The sequence below is a fragment of the Fundulus heteroclitus genome, chromosome 3, assembly GCF_011125445.2.
Source record: "Fundulus heteroclitus isolate FHET01 chromosome 3, MU-UCD_Fhet_4.1, whole genome shotgun sequence".
Lineage (NCBI taxonomy): Eukaryota > Metazoa > Chordata > Actinopteri > Cyprinodontiformes > Fundulidae > Fundulus > Fundulus heteroclitus.
Genome location: NC_046363.1, coordinates 31,914,883 through 31,940,159, shown reverse-complemented (window position 1 = coordinate 31,940,159; position 25,277 = coordinate 31,914,883). Strand labels below are relative to the sequence as shown.

At 39.1% G+C, this 25,277-nt stretch overlaps 1 protein-coding gene across 1 annotated transcript in view; it reads left to right on the top strand.

Annotated features, from left to right (window-relative positions):
- xrcc1 (X-ray repair complementing defective repair in Chinese hamster cells 1) overlaps positions 1 to 24,250 on the top strand; it is a 36,017-nt gene extending 11,767 nt beyond the window's left edge. Inside the window, exons 8-17 of the mRNA XM_036135231.1 lie at positions 1,902 to 2,064; positions 2,146 to 2,395; positions 5,651 to 5,767; positions 14,853 to 14,937; positions 15,033 to 15,132; positions 18,858 to 18,912; positions 20,516 to 20,646; positions 20,958 to 21,048; positions 21,166 to 21,241; positions 23,225 to 24,250. Of these exons, the coding sequence (XP_035991124.1) occupies positions 1,902 to 2,064; positions 2,146 to 2,395; positions 5,651 to 5,767; positions 14,853 to 14,937; positions 15,033 to 15,132; positions 18,858 to 18,912; positions 20,516 to 20,646; positions 20,958 to 21,048; positions 21,166 to 21,241; positions 23,225 to 23,332 (1,176 nt within the window). The 3' untranslated portion in view covers positions 23,333 to 24,250. The remainder of the gene's footprint in view (positions 1 to 1,901; positions 2,065 to 2,145; positions 2,396 to 5,650; positions 5,768 to 14,852; positions 14,938 to 15,032; positions 15,133 to 18,857; positions 18,913 to 20,515; positions 20,647 to 20,957; positions 21,049 to 21,165; positions 21,242 to 23,224) is intronic.
- Positions 24,251 to 25,277: the final 1,027 nt, after the last annotated feature.

The window sequence follows — 25,277 nt, the reverse complement described above, 5'->3', positions numbered from 1 at the left end:
TACAGCCACCATTAACTATCATTAATTTCTTAATTTGAAGTTAAATGTTTATTTGATACTAGTATCAATATGTTGCATAACTACATGAAATTCAGTTAACAGCTAGAAAATGTTACCAGCAATCCAATTTGAAATCGAATCGAACTGAATCGAGACGAATTGATTCCCAAATCTTGACAATCGAAATTGGATTGATTCTTGAACTTTGAATAAATATCCAGCCCTAGTCCAGGGCAAGGCCATTGGCATCAAGTGTGCTTATTATAAGCGACGTCTGGACAGGAGCGATTATTTACAACAGTGCTATTATCAAAAGGTCTTATCAGGGCAGCGCCCCTCGAACATTACTTAGTACTGCTTTAAACAAATAAGACAACTTTTATTACATAAAAACTTTCAATGTATAACTAAAAAAATCATTTTAGGAGCTTGTGCATTAATTTGTAACATTAATCCTCCTAGAAATCAGATTGAGGCTCGAGATAAAGCAAGTTTTTCTGCTTGAATCCACATTAGTAATGCAATCAGAATAGACTGGTGAAGATTCTCTGTCATCCAGGTCATGGTCATTCCAAAAAAAATAAAAAACAAAACTACTCAAACTTCGGAAAAAAAGTCCAGTTGTTTTGTTTTTTAACTTTTTTGGATTAATCAGAATAGAGTCCCACAGGGGGAAGGATTTATTTTTTCCCCTTTTGACATTTTTGACTTTTTACTAACAAACACATCTTTGGCCAAGTTGCACAGTGTTTATGCAAAAAAGCTGACTCAGAATTTTTTGCCTATATGTATTTGTCTTAGGAAAGCAAAAATCCCGAAGTTAGCCGACGGTGCATTTGCATTATGATGGGACTAATAATTAGATGGAAAAATTGCCTTTGTTACTCATTGCCTTCCGATGACCTTCCAAAGTGAAGTGAAAGTTGCTGATCCACATTTTCACTTTACCAACATGTCTGCCTTTAAATAGGGAAAGGTATTTTTTTTTAGTGCAACATTATCTTAACAGTAGATATCTATGTAAATAAAACTTCTAACCAAGTATTACGAAACAAAGATTGATTACATTAAGAACAGCAGACAACTTTATCCGGCAGGTATTGTTTTACTTCCCCCCCCCCCAGAGATTCCAGTTTCTTTCAGCTTTCCTTCAGGCCGTTGGCAATAATGTGGCTCGGCTGCTGTTTAGACGATGGGTTCTTTTGACTTTCCAGCTACATTTACACAAACCGAAAATCCCTCCCTTTGACCTCCTTTCTTCACACCCTGCAAGTGTTGCAACGACCCGCAGCTGTGTCAGTGGCTAAATTTAGATCATGGTATTTGGCTCTAAATACTAGAGGAAAATGGGGAAGCTTGCAAGTCTGAGAAAACCATCAAAATTTTGAATTACTGGGGTGGCAGTATTGTGTTGTGGGTTGTGGTTTTTTTTTTTTTCTTTGTTTGGTGCAGGAGGGACTGGTGCAATAGATATCATCATGAAGAACGAACGTTATGTGAAAATATCAAAGCAAGACATGAGCAAGGAAGTTAAAGTTTGGCGCTCAAATGCCCCAAACATTGCTTCCCAATGTGTCTGACTTTAACCATACAGTTTAAAGGCAACTCTACCAAAAACAAATGCAATACATGTGAGATTCTGAGTTTGAAGAAAGTCAAAAGAAAAGGTTCTTTTAGTATTCTGGTATTGACCAAATGTTATATTTTTGGTAATCACAACTGACCTAAAACAAGAAAACTTGAGTCCGATTTAATGGCGGGCAGCAAAGGAAAGCATAGCACAAATGAACTAGTATTTAGTAAATTCAGCTGCAGCTAGGAATCTATTCCTTTAACCAGATTTTGTGTGTGTGTTTTCTACATATTGGTTGTAATAGCTTTATATTTGTTTTGCCTTTTAGCCACCAGCCAAAAGGAAGTTTGAGTTTAGCAAAGAGCGACAGTCCGCCTCTGGACCTCCTCCGGCAAAGAAAATGAGCCCGGCTGGCTCGCCTGAGACCAAAGCGACGACGCCTAAATACAAACAGAGTCCGGTCGGCACGCCAAGCCCAGCCACTGCCAAGGGTAACAGATCACTGACAAATCTTTTTGTTCATTTTTTCTTTTTTTTAAAAAAAAAAGCTTAAAATGCAGATCTCCCTGCAGCGTCATCAGCACAGAAATCCTCTGAGAAGAAGAAAAAGGAGAGCCAGCCCAAACCGGAACCTAAACCCAAACCCAAACCGAAGACAAAATCCAAGAGCGAACAGCAAGTCCCCTTTAACCGGATCCTGGAGGGGGTGGTTTTCGTCCTGAGCGGCTTCCAGAACCCCTTTAGAGGGGAGCTGAGAGAAAAGGCGCTTGAGATGGGAGCCAAGTATCGAACCGACTGGACACCTGACTCCACACATCTTATGTGAGTAAGGAGTTGATACCCGGGATAATCAAATCATCCAATTACACATGTTCACGTTATCCTCAGCCTACAAACAAGTATTTCTTTACTGGATGTCACATTTTTTTTACTGTTTGTTTTAAAGGATACAGATGCTTCTGGATAAATTAGAAAATCCTTGAAAAGTTGAATGATTTCACTCATATATAGATTAATTACACACAGAGTGATGTATTAAAACCTAGAATTTAGTTTTTCAGTAGAATAGAATTTAAAAAAAAGGTTTTTGGTAAAGAAACGTCAGCTTGCTGAAGAGTACGTCCATGTAGTCGCTAGAATACACTCTAAATACTTTGTAGGAGCTCCTTTTGCATGGATTTCTGTGTCACTGCGGTGTGGGGTGGAAGTGATCAGCCTCTTGCTTCTCAGCTGCTGTGGAAGCTTAGGTTGTTTTGATGGTGGCCTTCAACCCATCTGAATTGTTGGCTCTGGTGTCCCGCAGCTTTCTCTTCAATCCTTCATAGATCTCCTAAGGGGTTCAGGTCCTGGGAGTTTGCAGGCCTGTCAAGCGCAGTGATACCATAGTCAGGTTTCAGGGCCTTCTGGAACATTAAATCTTTATTGCCGCAAAGCTTGCCTGCTGAAGGAAAAAAGAAGAGTGTTTTTAAATTTGCTAGTTGCCGGCTGCCCTGGTTTTGGACTTTAGGAACACAATGGACCAACACCCACGTGACACAGCACCCCAAATCATTGCTGGCTCTTTAAACTTCACGCTGGACCTCAAGCAACTTGGATTCAGTGTCTTGCTGTGCCTGCTCCCGACTCTGGGACTTTTATTTCCAGATGAAATGCAAAATGTGATTTCATATGAAAAACAAACCACTGAGCAATAGTCCCGTCCTTTCTCTCCTTAACCAAGGTAAGACGTTCCTGATGTCTCTGGGTCAGGCGATGCTCAACACAGGGGCGATTGCAGCCCGTGTCCTGGACACATCCTTGTTGGGTGGCTCTTAAACTCCAGCCACAGTCCACGCCCTGTGAATTTCTATCAACCTCATGAATCATCTTTGCTTCCCAAGCATTTCAAAGCTGGTTATTCCTGTTACCTGTGAGCCTTTTTCTACCACACCCTTTCCGTCCACTCAGCTTTTCATCAAAGTACTTGGATACATCACTCTTGAAGCATCGATGTTCTTTAGCAATGGCCTTTTGTGCCTCATTATCTATTTGTGTCATCCTGCAGGATAGCCATAAAGTCGTTAGTCTCCCTCACAGATGTGTACGCTGACATCATTCTGTTAAAACTGCTTTTTATTTAATGTAACTTATGCGTTTTCATTAGCCATAACCCATAATTTGCATTAATATAATCAATTAAATATATATTTCTTGCATGCATATAATGAGTTTCTCTTTTTGAATACGGCAGTATTGCTGAAATGAACCTTTTGATGATAATGTAATTAAATGAGATGCAACCAGCGTGTTATCACTGTTAATTTCTGATGAGGTTTGCACCAAGACTCTGATGAATGGCTTTAGACGTCTATCTTTTTCCACAAGTAGATCTATTTGGACATAATTTGTATTTTCATTAAGAATTTCCAGCTAAGCAGATCCCTTAAACACGGTTTTAGATTTGATTCTGTGCTGGAAAAGCAGCTTTGGTCATGTTTAAAGACAAACAAACCAGGAACAATCCTAAAGGGCTCACTGAAGCACGGATGGTTTCACATACTGCTATGTAACAGATCACACCGCAGACAAATACTGCTCTGATGCTGGCACAGCGCTGGGAGATATATGGCTCTGGACTCTCAGTCGCTCCAGAGTTGCATCAGTCAAACAAAACGCCTCCAACAACAAAATCCCAGCCCAAGAGCAGACATTTAATTTGCTCAGCTACACAATAGCACACAGAACAGGCTGGAATGTTAACGTTATCAGTTATTCAGCTGCAAAATAGCATAAAGAACATACCTGACTAGATAACAACCATCTTCTTGGATTTTTTTTTGTTGGGGGGGGGGGGGGGTGCATTTTGTTTGTGTTCGTTCTTTCTCAGTTTTTCCTTAAGTTAATATTTCAGTTAATTGTTTCAGTGGTAGAGGAGCAGCATACAGTTGTCACAAGCCTAGAACGCCTCCTCACGGCTGCAGGCGGTAATGTTTTCTCCTCGGTTCATGTCAGTCGGTACAAATTAACAACTATAACTTCATATTTTGATATATGTCACACCTGATTATAAATCATAGGATTATCAAAATTAATAAAAACAGTGTGACTTATAGTATGGAAAATACGGTATGTGGAGTCTTAACAATGTAGAAAATATGCTAGTCTTGGATCAAAAGACCATTGAGAAGACAGATCACTCCGCACCTTTCTTTTTTTTTTTTTTTTTTTTTTTTTGATTGCAGATAATTTATTTGTACAGAGGGGGAGAAATTATTGCATTTCACAAATCCACTGGACGAAAAGTACAAAACCGGCTACTGAGGGAATATCTCATTCAACCACGCTTGATTTGAATGGACAGAAGACAGACTCCGACACTAGAAATAGGAAAATAAACGTGTTTTTGTTTAGAAGTGTGCAGCTCTGCGGTGTTCGGCTGGCATGCCGAGGAAACACATCGCGAGCACACAAACTTCAGTAGCATCTCATCTATAATACCCACCGTGTCAAAAGCAGTTAGAGAAGCACGTCGCTGCACTTCTCTGGAAACGAGCACAGCTTCTTAAAGATGCTGCTTAGAGATACCGCCGTGCACAGAGAATCTGGAGAGATAAACGAGAAACAAATGCAAAAGAGCTAAGAGATAAGCCAAAAGATCGATACATTGGGAAACTGCACAGAGTAGATAATAGAAGGTAGAGCAGGAATAGCATATTACAGCCAAAACATGTTCTTGACACTTTTTGTTTGGAGAAATCAGTTTCCACTGTAAAAGAAGAGGCCATTAAAGATGCATTTCTCCCTGTTTTTATTAAAAAAAAATTATAATAATCATGGTAAACACTTTCAAACTGGGAAAACGACCCCTTCGATTTAAGTTTAACATACCAGAGTTTATTTTTAAATTATGATTTCTTATATCTCCCTCTGGATCTTTTCATACACTTATGGTTCACATGGTCAGAAATTCAGTTTGAAGGCATTTTCTGTTTAACTGTCACAGCAGACTGGACTGGTTAGCTTCCCTGTTTTGTTGTAAACATCTTTTTTCTTTGCTCCTGCATGCACCCTCCTGTTCTGGCCCATTATCCGGTCCAGCTGTGCCTTCGCCAACACCCCCAAGTACAGCCAGGTGAAATCAGCAGGCGGCATCATTGTTCGGAAAGAATGGGTGATGGACTGCCATAAGAGGAAAGAGAAGATCTCATACAAACGGTAAGAAAGTCATAAATTAGAGAAGCAATAGCCATGCATGCAACTCCTCCTTTTTTTTTGGCAGTTTTTTTATTTATTTATTTTTATTTAACCAGGAAAAGTCTCATTGAGATTAAAAATATCTCTTTTACAAGAGCGTCCTTGGCCAAGACCGGCAGCCGGGTTACATGGCAGTTACAACGTTCATCCACACAAATGAAATAAACAATTACAAACCAGTAATTACTAGTGTTACTACAAAAGAGAAATGTTTCTCTTAGATCTTTCTTTTAACCTGTGTGAATTTTGTATGCAACAACACCCTCTCCAAGAATAACTTCTCTGCCCAAATCTACGCCGGTTTTGATGAGCGAGTCCGTCATGGTGATGTAAATGAAAGAGAACGTTGAGGAAAATATGAATTAATTGCCACTGATGTAATCATTGCCATCTTCCTCAAAATCGTAGCTGCATGCTGTGCTAATATGATGCACTCCTAAGTGAAATGTAGAACGCAGTTGTGGAAAAATCCCAAATATAAAGCTGTCATCTAATGCAGCTCCTTGCAAAAGTATTTATTCCCCTTCAACTTTTCCACATGTTGTCACATTAGATCAACAATAAATATATTTTATTGGAATCTTGGGTTCAACATCAACACAAAGTGCTATACAATTGTGAACAAGAAGGAAAAAAAAAGGTTCAAAACCATTTTTTTTCTAAAGAAAAAACCTGAAAAGTGCAGTGTGAAAAAGTATTTAGCTTCATTTTCTCTAAGTCCAACCAATTATCTTCAGAAGTTGCCTGATGATTGCTAATTACTGACTCCTTTCTGACATCCTCAGAGGTTGGTTAAGACAATATTGGAGACAAACAGCTCCATGAAGTCCAGGGCAACAAAAGGTGACTGAGTGAGGGCTAAATACTTTTGCACAATGCACTTTTTAGATATATACCACTTCATGTTGGTCTTTCACGCAAGATTCCAATACAATATATTTGTTTGTGGTTGTAAAATGACAATATGTGGAAAGATTCAAGGGGTATGAATACTTTTGCAAGCCACTGCATGTTAAACTGCACCAACATTTTAATTTCAGACCTGCAGTGATGCTGAAAGTCATCCAAACGAGCAGCTGGTGGGGATTAAGTGGCACAAAACATGTCACTGCAGTGTGACTCCATGTCTGATGAGAGCTCTCTGTCTGTCTCCCCGAGTTGTGCAATCTGTCCTCAGCAATCTCACTGATTGAAACATCCAGAAATACCCCCACCTCAGCAGGGATGCTCACTTGCTACTGAGAGCAACCTTGAGGAGACGCTCCCTGCTGTGATCACAAATTCAGCCCGCCGTGCACCAGCAGCTCTCTAATTATATGCCTCATTATTGGGGGGGGGGGGGGGGGGGATTTGCAGATTCAAGCTCCCCTGACTTGGCTCCCTTTAAAACTGTCTGAAATCTGGGACTGAGATCTCATCCCAGACATACATGTTGGCTTAATGAAAAGTATGTTTAATAACGATTACATAAAGATTGTTTTTAAAAGGCGCTTTTAATCTGACATACAAGCCTCATCAGAAGGCATATTATGATTTATTGAACTCTATTGTAAATTTACCCTTGTTTAGTAAAATTTGGGTGCACCCAGTTCTGCTTTTGGGTAAAGGTCGGTGGGTATTTTGCTCCTATTTACTATGAAATTAACAGAAAGCAAAAAAAAAATGGATATATTTAAAGATGAATACTTTGTATCGTACCTAACATTTTTATTTCAAGAGGATTTCAATTTGTCAGTAAGATTTATTTATTTTTTTTCAAATTAACCATAATAAGTCACCATCTGCATCAACTGTGCTGTCAGGCCAAATGTGTTCCGTTCCTGAATTGTTATCAGGGGCCGCACTGTGGACACTCTAGATCTAGATGGTTCATACCATAATAAGATATTGAATTTATCCTTCTACACAACCTATGCATGAGTTCAAACTGAAGCTTCAGAATGGGGTTGTAAGAGGATGACGTTACATGGATGTCTTGAGTTTTTTTTTTTTTTCAGTTTATTTCCAAATAAAATACTTGTATCACACCCAATTGTTGCTTCTAGTGACACGTTAAGGTTTAAAGCTAAAGCAAGTACAGAGCCATTGAATAAATTAGAATAGTATTGAAAAATGTATCTCAGTTTACTAACTAAAACATATTAAACAGATGAATTACACACATCTGTCATTTAGCCTTTATTTCTGTTCACCTTATTTTATTTCCTGCTTACAGTTTATGAAAACACATTAAAGATTAGATTACCGGTACATCAGACCAGTAAAAAACACAAGAAGTGTGGTATTAATGAAAAATATGTTTAATACCTGGTTGAAGGTTATTTTCAAAAGCTGCTCTTAATTTGACAAATGAGCCTCAATGGAAAGCATTTTCTCACTTATTGAATACGACTCTACTTGTTTTGTAGGTTAAAGATTGGAGTAAATGAATGAGTAGTACATACTTTGGTAACTGCTTCCTTTGGGAAAACAATTTTTATTTATGTTTTCCATTTTCATTACATGTTAGATGTTTAGTTTCTTAAAAAAAATTTTGATTAAATGAACCATATATGGAATCTCCATTTAAGCCTTACGTTGGAGTATACAATAGGAAGTTTCACAATAAGCAATAAATACTTGGTCTTTTGGCTATAATTGATATTTGTCTCTAGTTTGAACTGGAAGCTCATCACCCTGTGCTTGCCAGTAAATGACTAGTTTGACGACTTTTAATTAAGACACAGAGACCATCATGTGAAAAGCAGAAGAAAACCTTTATTTTACCAGGAAGAACCCATTGAGATTAAAACCCTCTTTTCTAAGGGAGTCCTGGCCGAGATAGGCAGCTTCACTACAATTAGGCACATGCACAAAAAAACCCTATGAGAATCAGAAGAGCATGAAATACATTTAAAATACAAAACAAAGACATATGTACATATAACAGAAATTAACTCAAAAAAGACTATATGCTGTTTCAAGAAATAAAGCTGAGTACATTACTAGAGTTTTTATCGTTGAGGTTTATTTTAAAATTCTCAAGAAGCAGAATAGAAGCGAGAAGTTGGTAGCAACCTCTGATATCACTCCCTCATGTTCGCCTCTCTCTGTAAATTTCTAATTGTGCCAGAGAGCACAGACTTACCCCCCCAACCCCAACCCACCCCCACCCAGCACTGCTATTGTGCTGCGCTCGGAGTGTGAGGCTTTGATGATGTATTCTTTATTTAAAAGCTGCATCTGCAATGGGTAATTAAAAGAAGCACTTACTTTGATGATGACAAGCACCCGGACAAATCTGCACACTCACACTCTAACTGTTGTTGCTGAGCATCTGGAGGTAAAACGCGCGGCTTCGCTCGCCTCCTGACATCCATGCAGCCTGTGGAGTGTTTGTAATAATCAGTTTGTGACATCAGCTAAGAACCCCAGCACACGGTGCCTGCGTTGTCATTAAACAATCAGGGAACATGGAGAGACGCATAAAAAAAAAACCCAGAAGAGAGCAGAAAACGCTCAAGGAGCTCTGACATCGGCTCACATGTAAAACCAAAGTGACAAATGAATTTTCCTTTCACACGGTGAGTCACGCCACAGAAGGAGGATAGTTTGGCCCAAAATATTTGCCCAGAAACAGCTCAATGGTGAAGTGTAAAAATGTTATCAGTTGTGGATGTAGTAAAGGATAAAACTAAATTGGCTACGTTAGTAAGGATTGTGAGTGATAATGTGAGAGTGGTGTAAAACGTTATTATCAAAAGGAGATATTTGTCTTTTTCATAAATATTCCCTTAGAGCTTTAATTCATATAGAATATAGTGTCATGACACTGTTAATATATTTGTAATAGAGTGAACTTTATTGCCCTTAATTTTGATCAGATTTGCAGCCGTTTTTTCTTTATATGCCATGTATTTTGCAAGTAAGGTTGTGATTGGGTCAAACAAGCAAAAGTTAAAGTGTTGCCTTGTGTTTTGTGATTGCTTGCTGGGCATTTTTTAATTATTTTCCACATTGCCTTACATCTAGTCATTTAATAATGCATTTACTATTAAACTAGAATGTGATAAACGGTTCTTTGGGTTCTCCTGCCAGTGGGACATGCCTGGAAAAGCTCCAAAAAGGAGGCACCCTGGGGTACCCATCACATTTATAAGAAACCCCTGATTGAAGATGTGTAAAAAAAGAAAAAGAAAAAAAAGAGAAAAAGAAAAAGAGTATCATATTTTATATGCAGTTGCATAATCTCACTGTAGAATATTATTAGCGACCCCTGCATCACCTGAATAGCATGTTCTCTTGCCTTTTCCTTGTTTGAAGCAGCACCAAGGAAAATAAAATAGGTCTCTTACATATCTTTAAAAAAGTTATGAATTATGGTTTCAAATTTGATGACAAATTTGTCCTCATAAAATTTGATTGATTATCTTCTGCCCCTTCCTGTTTTTTAAGGTCGTTTAGAAGGAGTGTGTTTCTTATTTAAAGTTCCTTTAACCAGCTGTTTACATTGTTGTGCTTGATCTGTGATCACGCTGGCCATGATTTTACATTTAAATCACCGTGTTCATCTTGTATTTGCGGAATTCGTTAAAACAAGTCTGGAAGCAGAGTTTTGTTGACCTTCAGATCTCAGACCACATATTTGATGAGGATGTTTAGTTTCTGCGATTCTCAGATTGACTGCTTGCTCCCAACATGTTTGAATTCATAAGGCGAGGCCTGCAATTGCTAATAGGCTAATTTAGAGGCTTCAAAACTTCTCTTTGAGCTAATGGTGGGGTTTAAATCTGTCAAAGAAATCATTTCTCCCATTTACGATGAGAGAGGAATAATTGAGGCACGTTTGAATATTTTCTCCCCTCTCACGTAGTCTCATTCGTCATTTTCCAATTTCCTGGCCTAAGCGGAGGTCAGGTAGATATCCTCCTTCAGTGTGTGCTGAAATGATCCCACCTTATCTCTGGTATATCAAGTCTGTGCTTTAAATCTCCCTACAGATAACTTTCAGTTGACTTTATAGTGGCTTGGGGGATTGTCTGAGAAAGGTTGGCGCTTGATTTCCTCCTGGTCTGCAAGTTATTTGGATGATGATGATGTTGTTTAAGGGGCAACTAGGATGGTCCTTTCTGGTTCCTGTCTGTTTTGTACAGGAGTGTCTTAATAAATTAAAATATCAATATTGTTTCAAAAAGGCATACTCTTATAGATTCATTACACACATATGGATATGTTTCAAGGCTTTGATTCTGTTAATTTTGATAAATGTGGCTTAAAGCTGATGAAAACCCTAAATTGAACATATCGGGAAATGTAATTCTACCCGTGTAATGCACAGTAAATGTTCTTAATACTTCGTACGGGCTCCTTTTGCATGAATTACTACGTCATTCCAGTGTGACATGGATGTGAGCATCCTGAGACCATGCTGAGGAGATAATGAAGCCCAAGTCCCTTAAATATTACCCTTCAGCCCAGCTGCATTATTGGTCCTCAGCTTCCTCTTGACAATACACAACAGATTATGTCTGTGGTTTAGGTCCCTGTAGTTTGCTGCAAGCATAGTGTCACCATCATTATTTAAACAGGTATCGGTACGTGTGATTAGCATCTCCAAAAAGCCCTGGTAGACCACTGCGCTGACATTGGACTTGATAAAACACAGTGGACCGCCTGCAGATAACACGGCTCTCCAAAGAATCACTGACTGAGGAAACCTCCCACTGGACTCAAAGCATCTCCACTCTTCCTCCAGACTCTGGGACTAGGGTTGAACAATATTAGGAGAATACACTAAAGGCAATAATGTTGGTGAATGCGATAACTATAGGATTGGGAATAAATGAGAAAAGAAAAAACATCAAAACGTGTTATTGTATTTTTGCTTTGGGTTCTTAGCAAACATGCTGTGTCCCATTTGTCCTCCATTGATCCTGGTGTTATAGCCTGGATTATTGACTTTTTAACGATAAGACCACGACGCGTGAGGGATAATGGTGTTTTATCAGACACTCTTTTCTTCTTCACTGATTCACCACAGGGCTTCGTCCTTTCACCTTTATTATTTGTGTCATACACCAATGAAGTCAACATGCAGGGCGACACATTGTTAAATTTGCAGATGGTTCTGTTATTGTGTCCATGCTGAGCAGTCATGACCTGGAGCATGGTCCTGTTGTGAAGACATTTATGGATTGGTTCAGCTCTTCCTTCCTACAAATCAACGTGAAAAAAACTAAAGAGATTTTGATTGACTTTCGTAAAAAAAAAACCACAATCTTTCCCCTCTGTTAGGATTGAGAATGAAACAGTGGAGTTGGTCAACAATTACAAGTACCTTGGGACTTACATAGACGACAAGCTGACCTTTGAGACCCAAGTTGATGCTGTGTGTAAAAAGCCTCACCAGCCCATGTATTTTTACAGGAAGCTGCGTAAATTTAACATTGATAGCAGTTTTATGAGCATGTTTTACTCTTATTTCATTGAATCCATCCTCACCTTCTCCTTTATTTGTTGGTTTGGCTCCATCTCCCTCAAACAAAAAAAATAGACTGCAGGGTATTGTAGGAGCGTGTAGCAAAGTTTCAGGTATTCACCTTAATGGCCTCACTGCCCTTTACCAGCTCAGAGCACTTAGCAAGGCCCGTGATCAGAGCCACCCCCTGGCTGGTATATTCCTGCTTTTTGCCCTACGGGGACAATAACGATTGGTTGTACCTTCCTCGAACCTCGAATTTCCGACCTCCGAGCAGGAAATTGCAACTGGAACTCTCCCTAAAGTCAAAATTAAGAGTCGGAAAGTCGGTGCTACAGTTTCTATGCCTGACTTCTGCGTTCAAGATGGCTGCTACTTGCAGCAACATTGAGTAAAACTTCATACTTTGACTGTTTTTAGCAGTTCTCTCTATTATTTACGTGACATTTAGTCAGTCGTACTGAAGCTAATTTTCAGTGTTCATAGGACAGGATGTTTCCGCGCTGTTTACATGCACAAAATAATGCGTTGTACCATGTTGCTGTCAATGTTATTGTTTCAACTGTAGTGGCTTAACGAGCAATGAAGATTTGCCAGCTTCTGGAAAAATGTAAGTGATAATCTGGTGTCTTGGCATTGAAAAAACTTAAGTGTAGTTTCTTAATGACTTGACCAGATTATCACCACAAATTTTTATGCTGCATTAAGCAACTAGTGTCACCAAATATATGATGTACATAGAGAGCTTTAATGCCTGCTACTCAAATAATTAGACACTGTACGATATTTTCAGTCGTTGTACTCAGATACAGCTCAAACGGTACGACGAAACTGCAAGGTATAAAAGTTCACAGCTCACCATTCCTGTTCTTACACTGTACAGCCCGACGCTCTAATGCGATCTGACTGCTCACGCTGTAGATCTAAAAACCACATCGGATTCAGCCCCGTAGGGAGATGGCGCTACTCGCACTCGTCCATCCGGAAGCCAAATGTAAACGGTAGAAGAAGAAAAAGACGGAAGTGTCGATGCTCACCATTAAATATGAGGCTCACTAGAACGAAACGCGCTGCCTTGACAATTCTACGAGTTGCACCTCCGTAGTTTGACTCCATGTCACACCTACTGCCGCCTTGCTTCTCTCCACTCCTATGTTTTCGTCTGAGAAGAAGAAGAAGAATTCCCTTGTTTGCACATGCGCAGTGCACAAGGTCGGGGGAAATCACCTCGTAGACGCTCGTAGTTCTGCTTGAACAGCAGGAGGCGCTCACGATCACATTACGAGGGCCGACTGAATTTCAAACATGTTTGATTTTCATCTGACCGTCCGATTCCTGATCCGGAGGTGGTCGTGAGAGGCTAATTGCCCCTCGTTACCGTCTGTATACGACACGACGCAGGATGCACCATCCCGCTGAAACTCTGCCCGATCCAAAAAATTCTCACACGACTGATGAATTGGCCCAAAAAGGACAAAAACTCGTACAGTGTATGCCCATCTTTACAGATGGGATACATGGTGCAGTTATGTCTTATTTTCTAAATGAGACCTGAAGTGCTCATGTTAGACACTTTTAACATTGTCTCTGGTTAGAGAGCAGCTCATGACGAGTAATGCAGCAGTGTAGCAGATGTCTTGGATACGCCGGTGTGTGGTCGCTCCTTAATAACTGACTCAATCTTTTGACTCTACTCCAAACTTTTGAATAGACTTTGCTTCACGAAAATCTCAAGACTGGTTATCCTTGTTGCTTGTGAATATTTTTATTTCCCAACACAGTTGAGCCCTCCCTGTGTACTGTCAGATCTGCAGTCTTTTCAATTATGCTGTGGTTTGTAATATTTCTCTCTTTAAAATCCTTTTTATTGACATTCTGTTATATTCTAATTTTCTGAGTAACTGAATTTAGAGTTTTTAATTCCCTGTAAACCATAGCTTTTAAAATTAACTAATGAAAAGTTGTAAATATGGCACTGTATGATTACTCTGGACTTGTTTCACTCTTTGATTTAATTAAGTTTTCTATGAAAACTTTTCTATAATAATTTTTCCAATTTGCTGAGATTCACCTGTGTATGTCCCGGAAAGTTTCTGTTGAATTTTCTCCTCTGCTATTCCCTTTATGAATCAGTACTTCTGCGCACGCTTTAATCTTTGCAGAGAAAATTGAACAAAGCAATCCCTAACTAAATTTGAAATATAGTTTGGGGAAGCTTTAGATCAAATTAAAATATGATTTGATCAGTTCAACAATGCAAAACCACCAACACTTTTAATTATGAGGACATTTTGTATTTGTTGTCTTGGATATCTTTCTTTAAAACAAATTGCCGCCTCTCTTACGGAGATTAAATCTGTATAAGAACTGCTAGATTTAAAAGTATTTTATTCAGAGGCACTGGTGATGTTTTAAACATGAGGACATGTCTGAAACTTGCTTTTTGGTGTCGAGGCTGACAGGTAAGGGGATCGCTACACCTTGAATCATGTTGTAAAGCAGATGGTGAAACGAGATATATTGCCCAGCTGTTCCCTCCCCTCTGGCCTTTCATCATCCTGACACGTTTTGTTTCTTGTGTGCCGTCAGCTACTTGATGGATGGAGCAGAGTCCAGCTCGGAGAGTGAAATGGAGGTCGACGACCAGAGTGAGGAGGAGGAAATTGAAACAAAGGTCAATTTGTCTTTATAAGTGAGCCAATAAATATAACCGTGGGGTTAAAGTAAATCTGGGAGATTTAAAAGTCTGGGGTTCTGTTCTTCTCGCAGACTCCGCAAAAGCAGAACAGACAAGTCACCCCGAAAAAGACGCCATTGAAAAAGGATGAAGATGATGAATACGGGGGTTCAACCGATGTGGATGAACCAGGTAATCAGTCAGTAGTTTTTATGGAAAATTTGATGTTAAATGTCCTGATATCCCTTTCATTGTACTTTATTGTGGTTATTCTTATACTTAGGTATCATAGACATGTCTTTGTGGAAATGGCTGCATGCTTAAAGTCTGAAATAGTGTTTCTGTGCATTTGTAACCAAAGCTCAGAGGAGGTAAGTAGAATGAAAAGTTTTAATTGGTGGACGTTTAATGAAAGGAGTGATACAGAGGAAATAAGGTATGCACAATAATGGCATGGTGTTTGAATACTGGACAAGTTCAACAGATTAAAGTTTTTCTTCATTTTAAAATCTTTTCTAACTTGTATTATAAGGCTGGCATAAGTGTTTTCATGAACAGTGTTTATAAAAATAGGCATATGTGAAGCTCATGCTAATAATTAACAGTAAATTTAACATCTCAAAGAAACACATTTCTTTGATAAAAGACTCTCCTTCCACATGCGAATAGTTCATGCATAATTTAAGCACAGTGACAGTCCTATACGCTTCCCTAAGTTTTTTAAGAGGTTTCCTTGTTTCCTGATTATTTTTGCATTTGATTGCTTTAAACCTCTTTTTTAATTTTTTCTCTTCTGCAACTTCATGAGTCCCTCTTCTCATTATGGCTAAGTTTAAACTTTCTTTCTCAGTGTGCCACAGTTGCAGACCAACTCATACCTCAGTTTATTATTAGCATAAAGTTCCAGTTAGCCTGTGTGCACATACACGGACATGCACGGCTGATGGATCACCTACCTAGTTGTCAAATTTAGGGATTTCCTCGCTCTTTGTTCCAGCCTCTAACTCGCCCCAAACTCCTAAACAGTGTATAAAACATAATTTGTGAATTGTCATCATCCTCCACAGCAAATGGTTTATTACTGCAGATGAGCAAATATGAATCTTGTACATAGATATAATGCAATTGCATGGTTTTTATAATAGCATTCAGATTTCCCGAAAGGTTAATGACGAGTTGGGTGTCTGAGAATCATGCATGCTGTCAATCAAAATTCCCTGTTTGCGACATCAAAGCTTTATGCTACTTTGGGCGGTTCACTGAGCTCAGTAATTGCTGATCCTCATTATCTATTAACTTTGCCCCAAAAGTTTAAAAACAGAAATGAACCTCGAGGCAAAGTATAAGTTCTCAATTTTGCTCTTTTTTTCCCCTTTACTACTGAAATTGTTATACTGTCACACTACTGCATATCTGCCATTTTTTCAATGGCACAGGAAGACACAAATGCCATAAGAAAATAACGTTCCAGTGTCAACTTACTATCTATTTGAGACTGTAGATGTCACACTTTCTCCTGAGCTAAGACAGGCTGCTCTGATTCTTGGAGCTGTCCAAAAACTTTGCCTTATCAGTGTCAGTGGTGCCGTATGCTCTTTGTATTGCATGTGTGCACCTCTGCCACAGGATTGACGTACCTGCATCTCAAATATCGCACCATAACTTAAACTCACACCACACTATGCCGACACTTCACTGATGCCAGAGTACTGGATGCTTGAAACCGAAAGTAAGTTTTACTTTCTCATTAATCTGGCTAATAAATATCTAAACACTTTGGGAGCCTAGAGGGGGAGCATTGTATTGCGATTCCCAGTCAGTTGATCCTGAAGTATTATAGATGTTAACGATATCCTTAGACACTTTTTAGTGTGTACTGCCCTTTAAGTTGGGAAAAAAAGCTGTGAATATTCAACTTAAATTTTTCAGATTTACTTTATTTTGAAAAACCAACAGCTCTTGTCTGTCTCACTGTGAGGCGGCAGTGTTTGAAGCTACTGGTGCCCGCTGTGCTGCGCCAGTATTTTTTTCTGACCTCTCTCGCAGCTTTTATTCAAAAAAGCGACGAGAAACAACTCTAGTGACTTTTCTGTGTTTTTGGATATTTAGCAGCGTCACATAAAAGCAGCAATCTGTCTACTGTTACTATCTCAGGACAGCTTGTCGAGCTGCATGAGTTCCCCCTTGCTGTCTCGCAGGCACAGGCGTCTGCCTTGTCCTGAAAGCCCTGGATGTCAGAGCAGAGACAAGAAGTGGGGTATAAATATAATAGATATAGTTTTTAATCTAGTCTCTTTTTTTTTTCTCTATGAAGCTGTTGCACTAAAATAATTACCTAAGTACCGAACAGCTTGAATCACTTATTCACCTCGTTGAATGTGTGGCTCCTAAACATTTACCTGACTCCGCCAGATAGATTTGCTCCGCATATCCATCTGGAAACCTTCCGTTGAAGTAATTTTGGGAAGGGGCGAAAATACTGGTTAGCTGATTGGCCTATGTTGGTGATAGACGGGCCAAATGAACCAATCAGATTCGTCGTCACTCGTAACAGAGCGACGACGAAAACACAACCACAAGCCAAGCTACTCTTGCTGCTGCAGGTAAAGGCTCGTTAGCTCAGCAAATAAATTACTCTGTAATTCCGATAAAACTTGCTCGATAGCCACGCTAACGCTAGTTTCATCGGCTGAAACCGCCATGTTGTTTAGACTGAACTGACGCGCTTCCCGTTGCGTCACACCTCAACCCGCCTCAAAGCCAACGCTGATTGGACGTTCGTTTGGTGAACGGCTCCAAATTTTCTTTAACGGAGAGTAGCCAGACTGATCTGCGAGTGAAACCTTGAAAGCTCGCGAGATCAGGATGGTCTCACGAGGCTACCTAAACATAAGCCTCAAATAAAACCTAATGGTCTCAAACATGTCTTCAATTGAACGTAATAAACCATGTAGAAACACACCATTTGTTGGATAAACTGTAGTGATTATCAAGTAGTAAGGACAATTTTTTTTTTTAGTCAATGAGATCTGTCTGTCAAGTACATAAGGAAAAAAATTGAATGACAGAAATACAGATCTCTTTAGATATAAATGAGTAAGAACATATGTCTGTGTGGAACAAATCCACGAGCCGAGATTAAGTGACTGATTTGAAGTGATTGATTTTATCCCCTCAAATAACCGGAGCCTGAAAGAGGACAACAGCTGAAGAGGACAGGATGAATAAAGAGGGAGGTAGGGGACAAAATGAGAGTCATAGGATTAGACAAAGGGGCTAACTATTATAAGCCACTTGGAAATGGATGATTTGACAGCACCGCTGGGAAAAGGGCAGAAGTAAGAAACCATGCAGTTTGGGGGAAAGAGAGAATGGAGTGGAGGAGTAATGACTGCACAGGGACTTGTGCATGATTCTCATTTCTATGTTAATGCAAGGCCCAGAGTAAAGTGCTGAGGTGCATCATTAAGGAGCGACAACGAGCGCTGACCCGCCAACACACCATGTTACATGGGGACCGCATTTAAAAAAGAGCCGCCCCCCCCCTCCCCAACAACACAGGTTGCCAATAACTGTGTTGCCAGCAAGGTTACATGGAATGAAAAGCTTATGTATATTTCATAGAAATGTGGACTCACCTGGCATTTTAATTAGACTTCCAACTCCTCTCCACAGATGGCAGGGAATTTAAAGCAGATTTAACTCTCCTTCATATTGAAGTTAATTAGTTTGAAGATTAGGGTCATACTGCAGTCAGCACAATTTACTGTTGTTGAATTCATATGTCGAGTTGTAAAAACAAATATTTACCTCACAAATGTAATTCCCTTGTAAGACCTTTCTTTTTTTCCTCCAGAGTAAATCTGACATTTCAGGGATGTCCTCAATAATTTTCTCGAAACCTATTTTTCTAACAGGGGCAGATGGAAGTGATGATGAATCTGGAGTGGATACGGAAGATGAGCTGCAGAGGTAACCAGAAGAATTAGCACGGGCTGGGCCTGTAGTTTTTAGGTTGGATGAGATTGGTGTCATGAATGCATCTTTTTATGTTGTTTTCAAACAGCCTTTGCCAACTTCAGGTCATTTTCTGTTAGTTTTAAATATACTTTGAATATAATGCATACTTCTATTTCAGTGTCAAAATGTAAACAAATGGTATCTTCAGGAGGGTGTGTTGATTTTAAAGTATCTAAAGATAGATATGAGTCGAAATTATTACTCCTTTTGTATGAACTGCTTTTGATCAGAAGTTATCTTTTACAAAAATTAATTACACACCTAATTATAACTCATGTTTAACCATGTTGTGTGTTGCAATTTTACTATTGGCTATTTCCTAAAGGTTGTCTTAATCAGCTGATGACATGTCTCATAAAAGGATGAGGCATTTTCACTGGAGTTAATAGTTCAAATACCAATACTACTACTACTACTACTACTACTACTACTACTACTACTACTACTACTACTACTACTACTACTACTACTAATAATAATAATAATAATAATAATAATAATAATAATAATAATAATAATAATGGTTAATTCAACACATTTTTAACGAACTCTGATCTTTAATCTTGATTCCAATCAGCCAGACTCGCTCGTGATCTTTTAAACCGGCCTTGACTAGAGATCTAATCTGTTGCTACTCACTCTACCGTTGTGGGACATGGACTTTTCTTCTGACTTAAGTGGAAAACAACGTTTTACTATAGGTAGACTGTAAACAATTGTTTAAATGAAGAAATGAAAAGCAGACCAGAGATCAGCCTAAAACGGATCTGTGATTCTTTCATTGCAATCAGACGTTCAAGTTTCCAAAGGCTTTTAAATATTTTACACTTTGGCGTCTTCCTTTTCCTGTTCTGTCCATGTCTTGTACCTGGAAATGAAAAAATATTGAGCAGAGCGTGCTTTGAAAGTAATTGAATAAAGACTACAAGTAGAGAAAAACAGGTTTCACAGAATAAAAAAAGGAGATCTACAGCAGATGAACATTGTTTGAACGCCATGTCTTTAAGAATTTGGGTTACATCCATCATCCTTCAGTTGATGACCTTAAATGCCTCATTTAAAGCTAATAACGTTTTGAAGATCTTTGTTTCTGCTGAAATATTGTTATGTTTGTCACAGTATAGAGATAAGAACAACTATTCTCTCCCTCTGAAATAAGACATGCTGGTACTTTGCTATGTTTCTTGTTGGCACAGCACTGGTTCCTTGTTTGCATTTAAGAGCCCTTTAGATTTCAACCATTCATAGGTCATATTTGAGTTGTGCCAAGTGATGCATCCCTTTTTTTGTACTTACTAAAAAAAGCTCTTAGAATGGCCAGGTACTGGACTGAGATACAAAAGAGGACAATGTCTTTGAACGGTCTTCAGCGATTTTGTTCAGGACTCTGAGGATATTACAGAGATTCTTTGGAGGGAGCCAGTGTCCGGGATTGTTGCTCAGGACTGTAGCTACGAACAAAAAAAAAAAAAAAAAACTTTAGATAAATGGAGAGAGTCTCCCTTTGTGATGAGGATTGAAAGATGTGGCCCACGATGTATTCCTCCTGTCAAAGGGTGGAGAGCAGGCAGAAGAAAGCGGCGGCGGAAGAATCATCAGTAAAAGAGGAGGACCCGTATGGGGGGTCGACGGATGAAAACACGGACGCTGAAGCGGAAGAGGATCATCCCATCCCTGAGCTGCCAGGTACATCCGCCTTTGCTCTTATCTCGCCGTCTTCCTGTCTCTGTTATTTATGCTCCGCTCGCAAGAACACATCTGTCTCTGACGACCTGATGCATGAGATGCTGCAGCTGCTCTCAAAATTGATGGCCAAACACAAACGCCAAAGTGTCTTCTGCTTGCTTTTGTGCTCTCTCCCTTTTGACAAAAGGCATCTATAAATTACTGTCCTCCACATTGTCAAGTCTTGCACCTGTCTCCTTTGTTGAAAACTTGTTTTGTGTGTGTGTGTGTGTGTGTGTGTGTGTGTGTGTGTTTTGTGGGTTTCCTTTTAGATTTCCTCAATGGAAAGCACTTTTTCCTTTATGGAAAATTCCCGAACAACGAGAGGCGACTTCTTCTACGGTACATCGTTGCCTTTAACGGGTATGAGAAAACTTTAGTTTCCTTCAAGGCGCTTTAAAAAAACTGAACTCCAGGAATCTGGCAAAGACACAGTCTATTCAGTTTTGATTGCACATCTCACTGCTGCGTTTTCTTCAGGGTGATCGAGGAATACATGTCGGATAAAGTGCAGTTCGTAGTGACCAGTGAAGGATGGCACGAGTCCTTTGAAGATGTAAGTGCTCTTCCTCTGAAATGTAATTGACTAAAAATGTCCAACGAAGTGTAACATTTTACATTTTGATGAATAATATAAACTCGCCTTTATGTGCTGCTTCCAAAGGATAATTCTGAGACAAATAGCTGGAGGAAATGTTAGAGTGTACCTCTAAAACAGCTTTTAAAAGTACCAATCCTGGCATTAATTAAATAGTTCAGTACACAGGGATTTCCATTTTGCAAGGCGTAGTAAAAAATGATTGCAGCTTCTCTAGAGCTGTTACAAGTATCCTTCAAACATGCATGAAACTGTGGAGCTCAGTTGGTTTTCAGTAAATGTGCACCGATCAGGGCTGTCCTGCACTTTTGTCCCTTTCCAAATTGCCTTCGACAGACTCTAACAAATATAAAATCCATTGTGTACTCTTTGTTTTAACTCAACTAACACATTTAACAAACCCTTAATATAAAGGGCCCGCAGGTTCTTTGATAGAGGTATTATTGCAAATGCAGAGGACAAGATTATAACTCGTTGCACCAATACCAGTATCGGACGGGGCCCCGATCCAGCTCTAAAATGGTGGTATCGGTATCGGCGAGTACCAACAAATAGGCACCGATACCATTTTGATGTTTGTATGTCACTTTAACGCAGCCTTTTCTCTCCCGACTAGTATTATTCATGTTATATAAGTTCATAAAAGTTGCACTATTTTGGCATTTGAGAGCCAAAACTCAGGGTTTAAAAGAGATTATTCAATTATTAATGTAATTTTACTGTCTTACTGTTGCACTACTATTATACATGTTATAATTTCACAAATGTTGCACTATTTTGGCCTTTGAGAGCCAAAAGTTTATTCAACTATTGTCACCCATTCCAGGTAGGCAATAAAAAGTTCTACTACCCTAAGTAGTATGCAGTTCTTCATATATACACACACATCAATTTCAAATAGATGGTATCGGGGCCAAAAAATGGCATTGGCGCAACACTAATTATAACCCAAGGCATGTAATAAACACGGACTGGTAAGAGATGCACACTATAATAATCTTGACTTGGGTATATCACTGTATCAAAGAGCTTAAACAACCATTTATAATATGATAGAAATGCCTTTATCTAAACATAAAAATACAATTTGTTCCTACTGCTGCTAAATTAAAACATTTTTAAAGTATTTTTTCCAAGTGTTTAATATTACGAGAAATGGACCAATCAGTTAGCAAGACAGTGGACGGTTTCTGTTTGATCTGCAGGTCAAATCCTGAAAGTTTAGATTTTCTTTCCATCTTGTTAAATGTGTCAAATATTAGCAATCCCTTTTTTTGTTCTGCCCTACAGACCAAAAACTCAGCAGCAAAGGCCAACATGGGCAACTCAAAGCTTCTGTTCACAGGGTCTTTATTAAAAACCATTGCTATGGATTTTGGCCTGACCAGAAATTACTTTAAGCGATGCGCCATTCAGAGCAAACTCTGGCCTAATGGCACTTCCTCTTGCGTCTCAGGAAAAAGGACTTTGAGCCGTAAGAATGGCATGACCGGAAATTTTAAAACATTTTGGACACCAGAATGCTCTTAAAATTTTGGTACACCTTGATACCCATGCATGTTTCCCTCACCTGATATATTTTTTATAAATAGTGCGATCTACTGTGATTTTTAGAGTGATTTCTAGAGTGATTTTTTTTTCAAGCTGTATGCAAATGAAATTTCGTTCTGTACGCACTTTGTGCATACAAAATGACAATAAAGCTATCTATCTATCATCTATCTATCTTTTTAATAATGATAATAAGAAGTGCCTCGTAGACCAGGCCATTTTTGATCGTTTAAAGTCCAAAAAGGCGGGAATTCTGGTCAGAACCGATTAAGTAAACACTGGCTGATTTTAGTCACTGTCAGTCAAGACCGTGTGTTTTTAAGGATTTTTAAAAGATTTACACATTTTCTGTTTTGTATTTTTTATGTTTGTCGCTCACACCAATCACAGGCGCTGATGGAGAATTGCAACCTGAACTTTGTGAAGCCCGCATGGATTTATGCGATCAATGAGCGCCAGAAAATGTTGCCCTATCAACCTTACACCGTGGTGCCCTGAAAGCTACACTGTATGCACACACCGAGGACTCAAGGCACACTCACTTCAACTCCTAGTGAACCTGCAGACGGGAAAAAGCCATGGTTCTTCGTTTCCGATTAGCCACTTCAAAGAAGCAATAAATCATTAATTTTTCATTTATGTTTTTTTTTTTTTACATTGACTTGTGTGATGGTAATGAAACAACTTTAGATGTTTTCTCCACAGAGCTGGGGATAAAATGCTTGTTAAATTGTGTCCACCGAGTTTAATGATAGGATTAGTTATAGATTTATTTTAATAGCCCTCCCTTCTAAGAGTTGTTAGTCAGAGCCATGCGAGAAAGAATCATCCTTCATGAGCAGCTCCTCACACGGACATTGTGGAAAGAAGCGAAGCTCCTTGTTCGGGGCTTGTTGGAGTTCCTCGACTCAAGCGCAGCAGTTGTCTGCGGTTGCTGCTGCTCCCCTCTACAACCTCAGGCTACAGGACAGGAATGAGTAATGACGCTGTCCTGCCTGCCAGTGGCACTGATAAGAGACTCACTGTTGCAGACAGTTAGACTTTATGAGATCAACTCAAAGTCAAGTGAAAGGTTGAGGTTACTTAATGCTTCAGTCAAGAATTGGACAAAGTTACATCAGGAATACATGAATTTGACTATTGAAATCTATGACTGGGGGCAGGGGAGGGGGGGGGATTTTCTTTTTGTGTTTGGAAAAGATGTGCTTAAAAGACAGCCGATCCAGATTTTACTTCATCGTTGATGTTTTAAGAACGGCTGCTTAATTTATGCGTGTTTTTTTTATGGCATTTTGTCTGTCTTTGGTTCTCATCTGTTTATAGCAGCTTGTTTAATTCCCTGGCTTAAGCTATTTTCTTGTTGCTGTAATAAACAATTTTGTTACAATAAAAACAAAGTGCTTTTAATTAAAAATATGGCTGTCGTTTATTAATTCGACTTGCTTTGCACTCAGCCGCCCTCGTTTTTCTCTGGCTCAGATTCCGGTTGCTGCTTGAGAGACTCTTCTTTTCCATCCTTTCTCTGATCTTGAGTCCTCTCTCCTCTCTAATTTACTTCTTTTTTTTTTTTTTTTTTTGTGCCCAGAGCCACTGGGTCTCCCGCACTTCAGTCAAGGGGATTAGAAGGATGGTATGTGGACGAGAGATGGGGAAGTAGGGGAGGTTACAGGGGAGCCTGAATGCGGAAAGATGAAAAGGTCTGAATTCTCGGCAAGGATGCATTTTTTAAAGCAGCCGGGTATCAGATTGTCTGGATGTATTTCTTGGGCGAGGGCCGTTCACACACATGCAGCCAAGAGTGTGGCATGTTGGAGCTGTTTCCTGGAAGCTTGTTTTGTGCACCGATTTTGCTTTTCATGACAGGTTGCGTTTAGGGTCAAACTCATTTATGCCCTGAAGTAAGAATCGTATAGCCTGTAAAGACGTCAGCTTCACGCAGTGCCTTTTTTTTTTTCTTTTCTTTCTTTTTTTTTTCTTTTTTTTTTTTTTTTTTACATGAATCCTTTTCCATCATCTCGCTGACAGGAAGTGTGAGGTGCCTTGAAGTCTTTAAGTAGCACTTTGTCATTCATTCTTGTCACCTCGATTTGTTCACACAAGATTTATTCTTTGCTTATAACAATTTTTATGTCCCCCTGTGAAGCTTAGCATTGACTGACAATATACATTCTTTAACACACTTTGGTTCAATTTTGGACTCCATCAGTCTCTTCATCAACACATTTAGCTAAAAGGCTTTTGATGTTTTTCTTTCATTTCAAGGGTTTCTTTTTCTTCAGCCTTTTTATTTAGCCTTTTTTTATGCAATTTAAAACGTATAATTGTTCTTGTGTTCTGTTTATTTGACTTCATGGTTTATTTCTAGAGGTTCATGTTCCTTTCTCAGTAGATTTTTTTTCTCCACCTAGATGCCCAGTATTGCTGAAAGTATTCCCTCATCAGC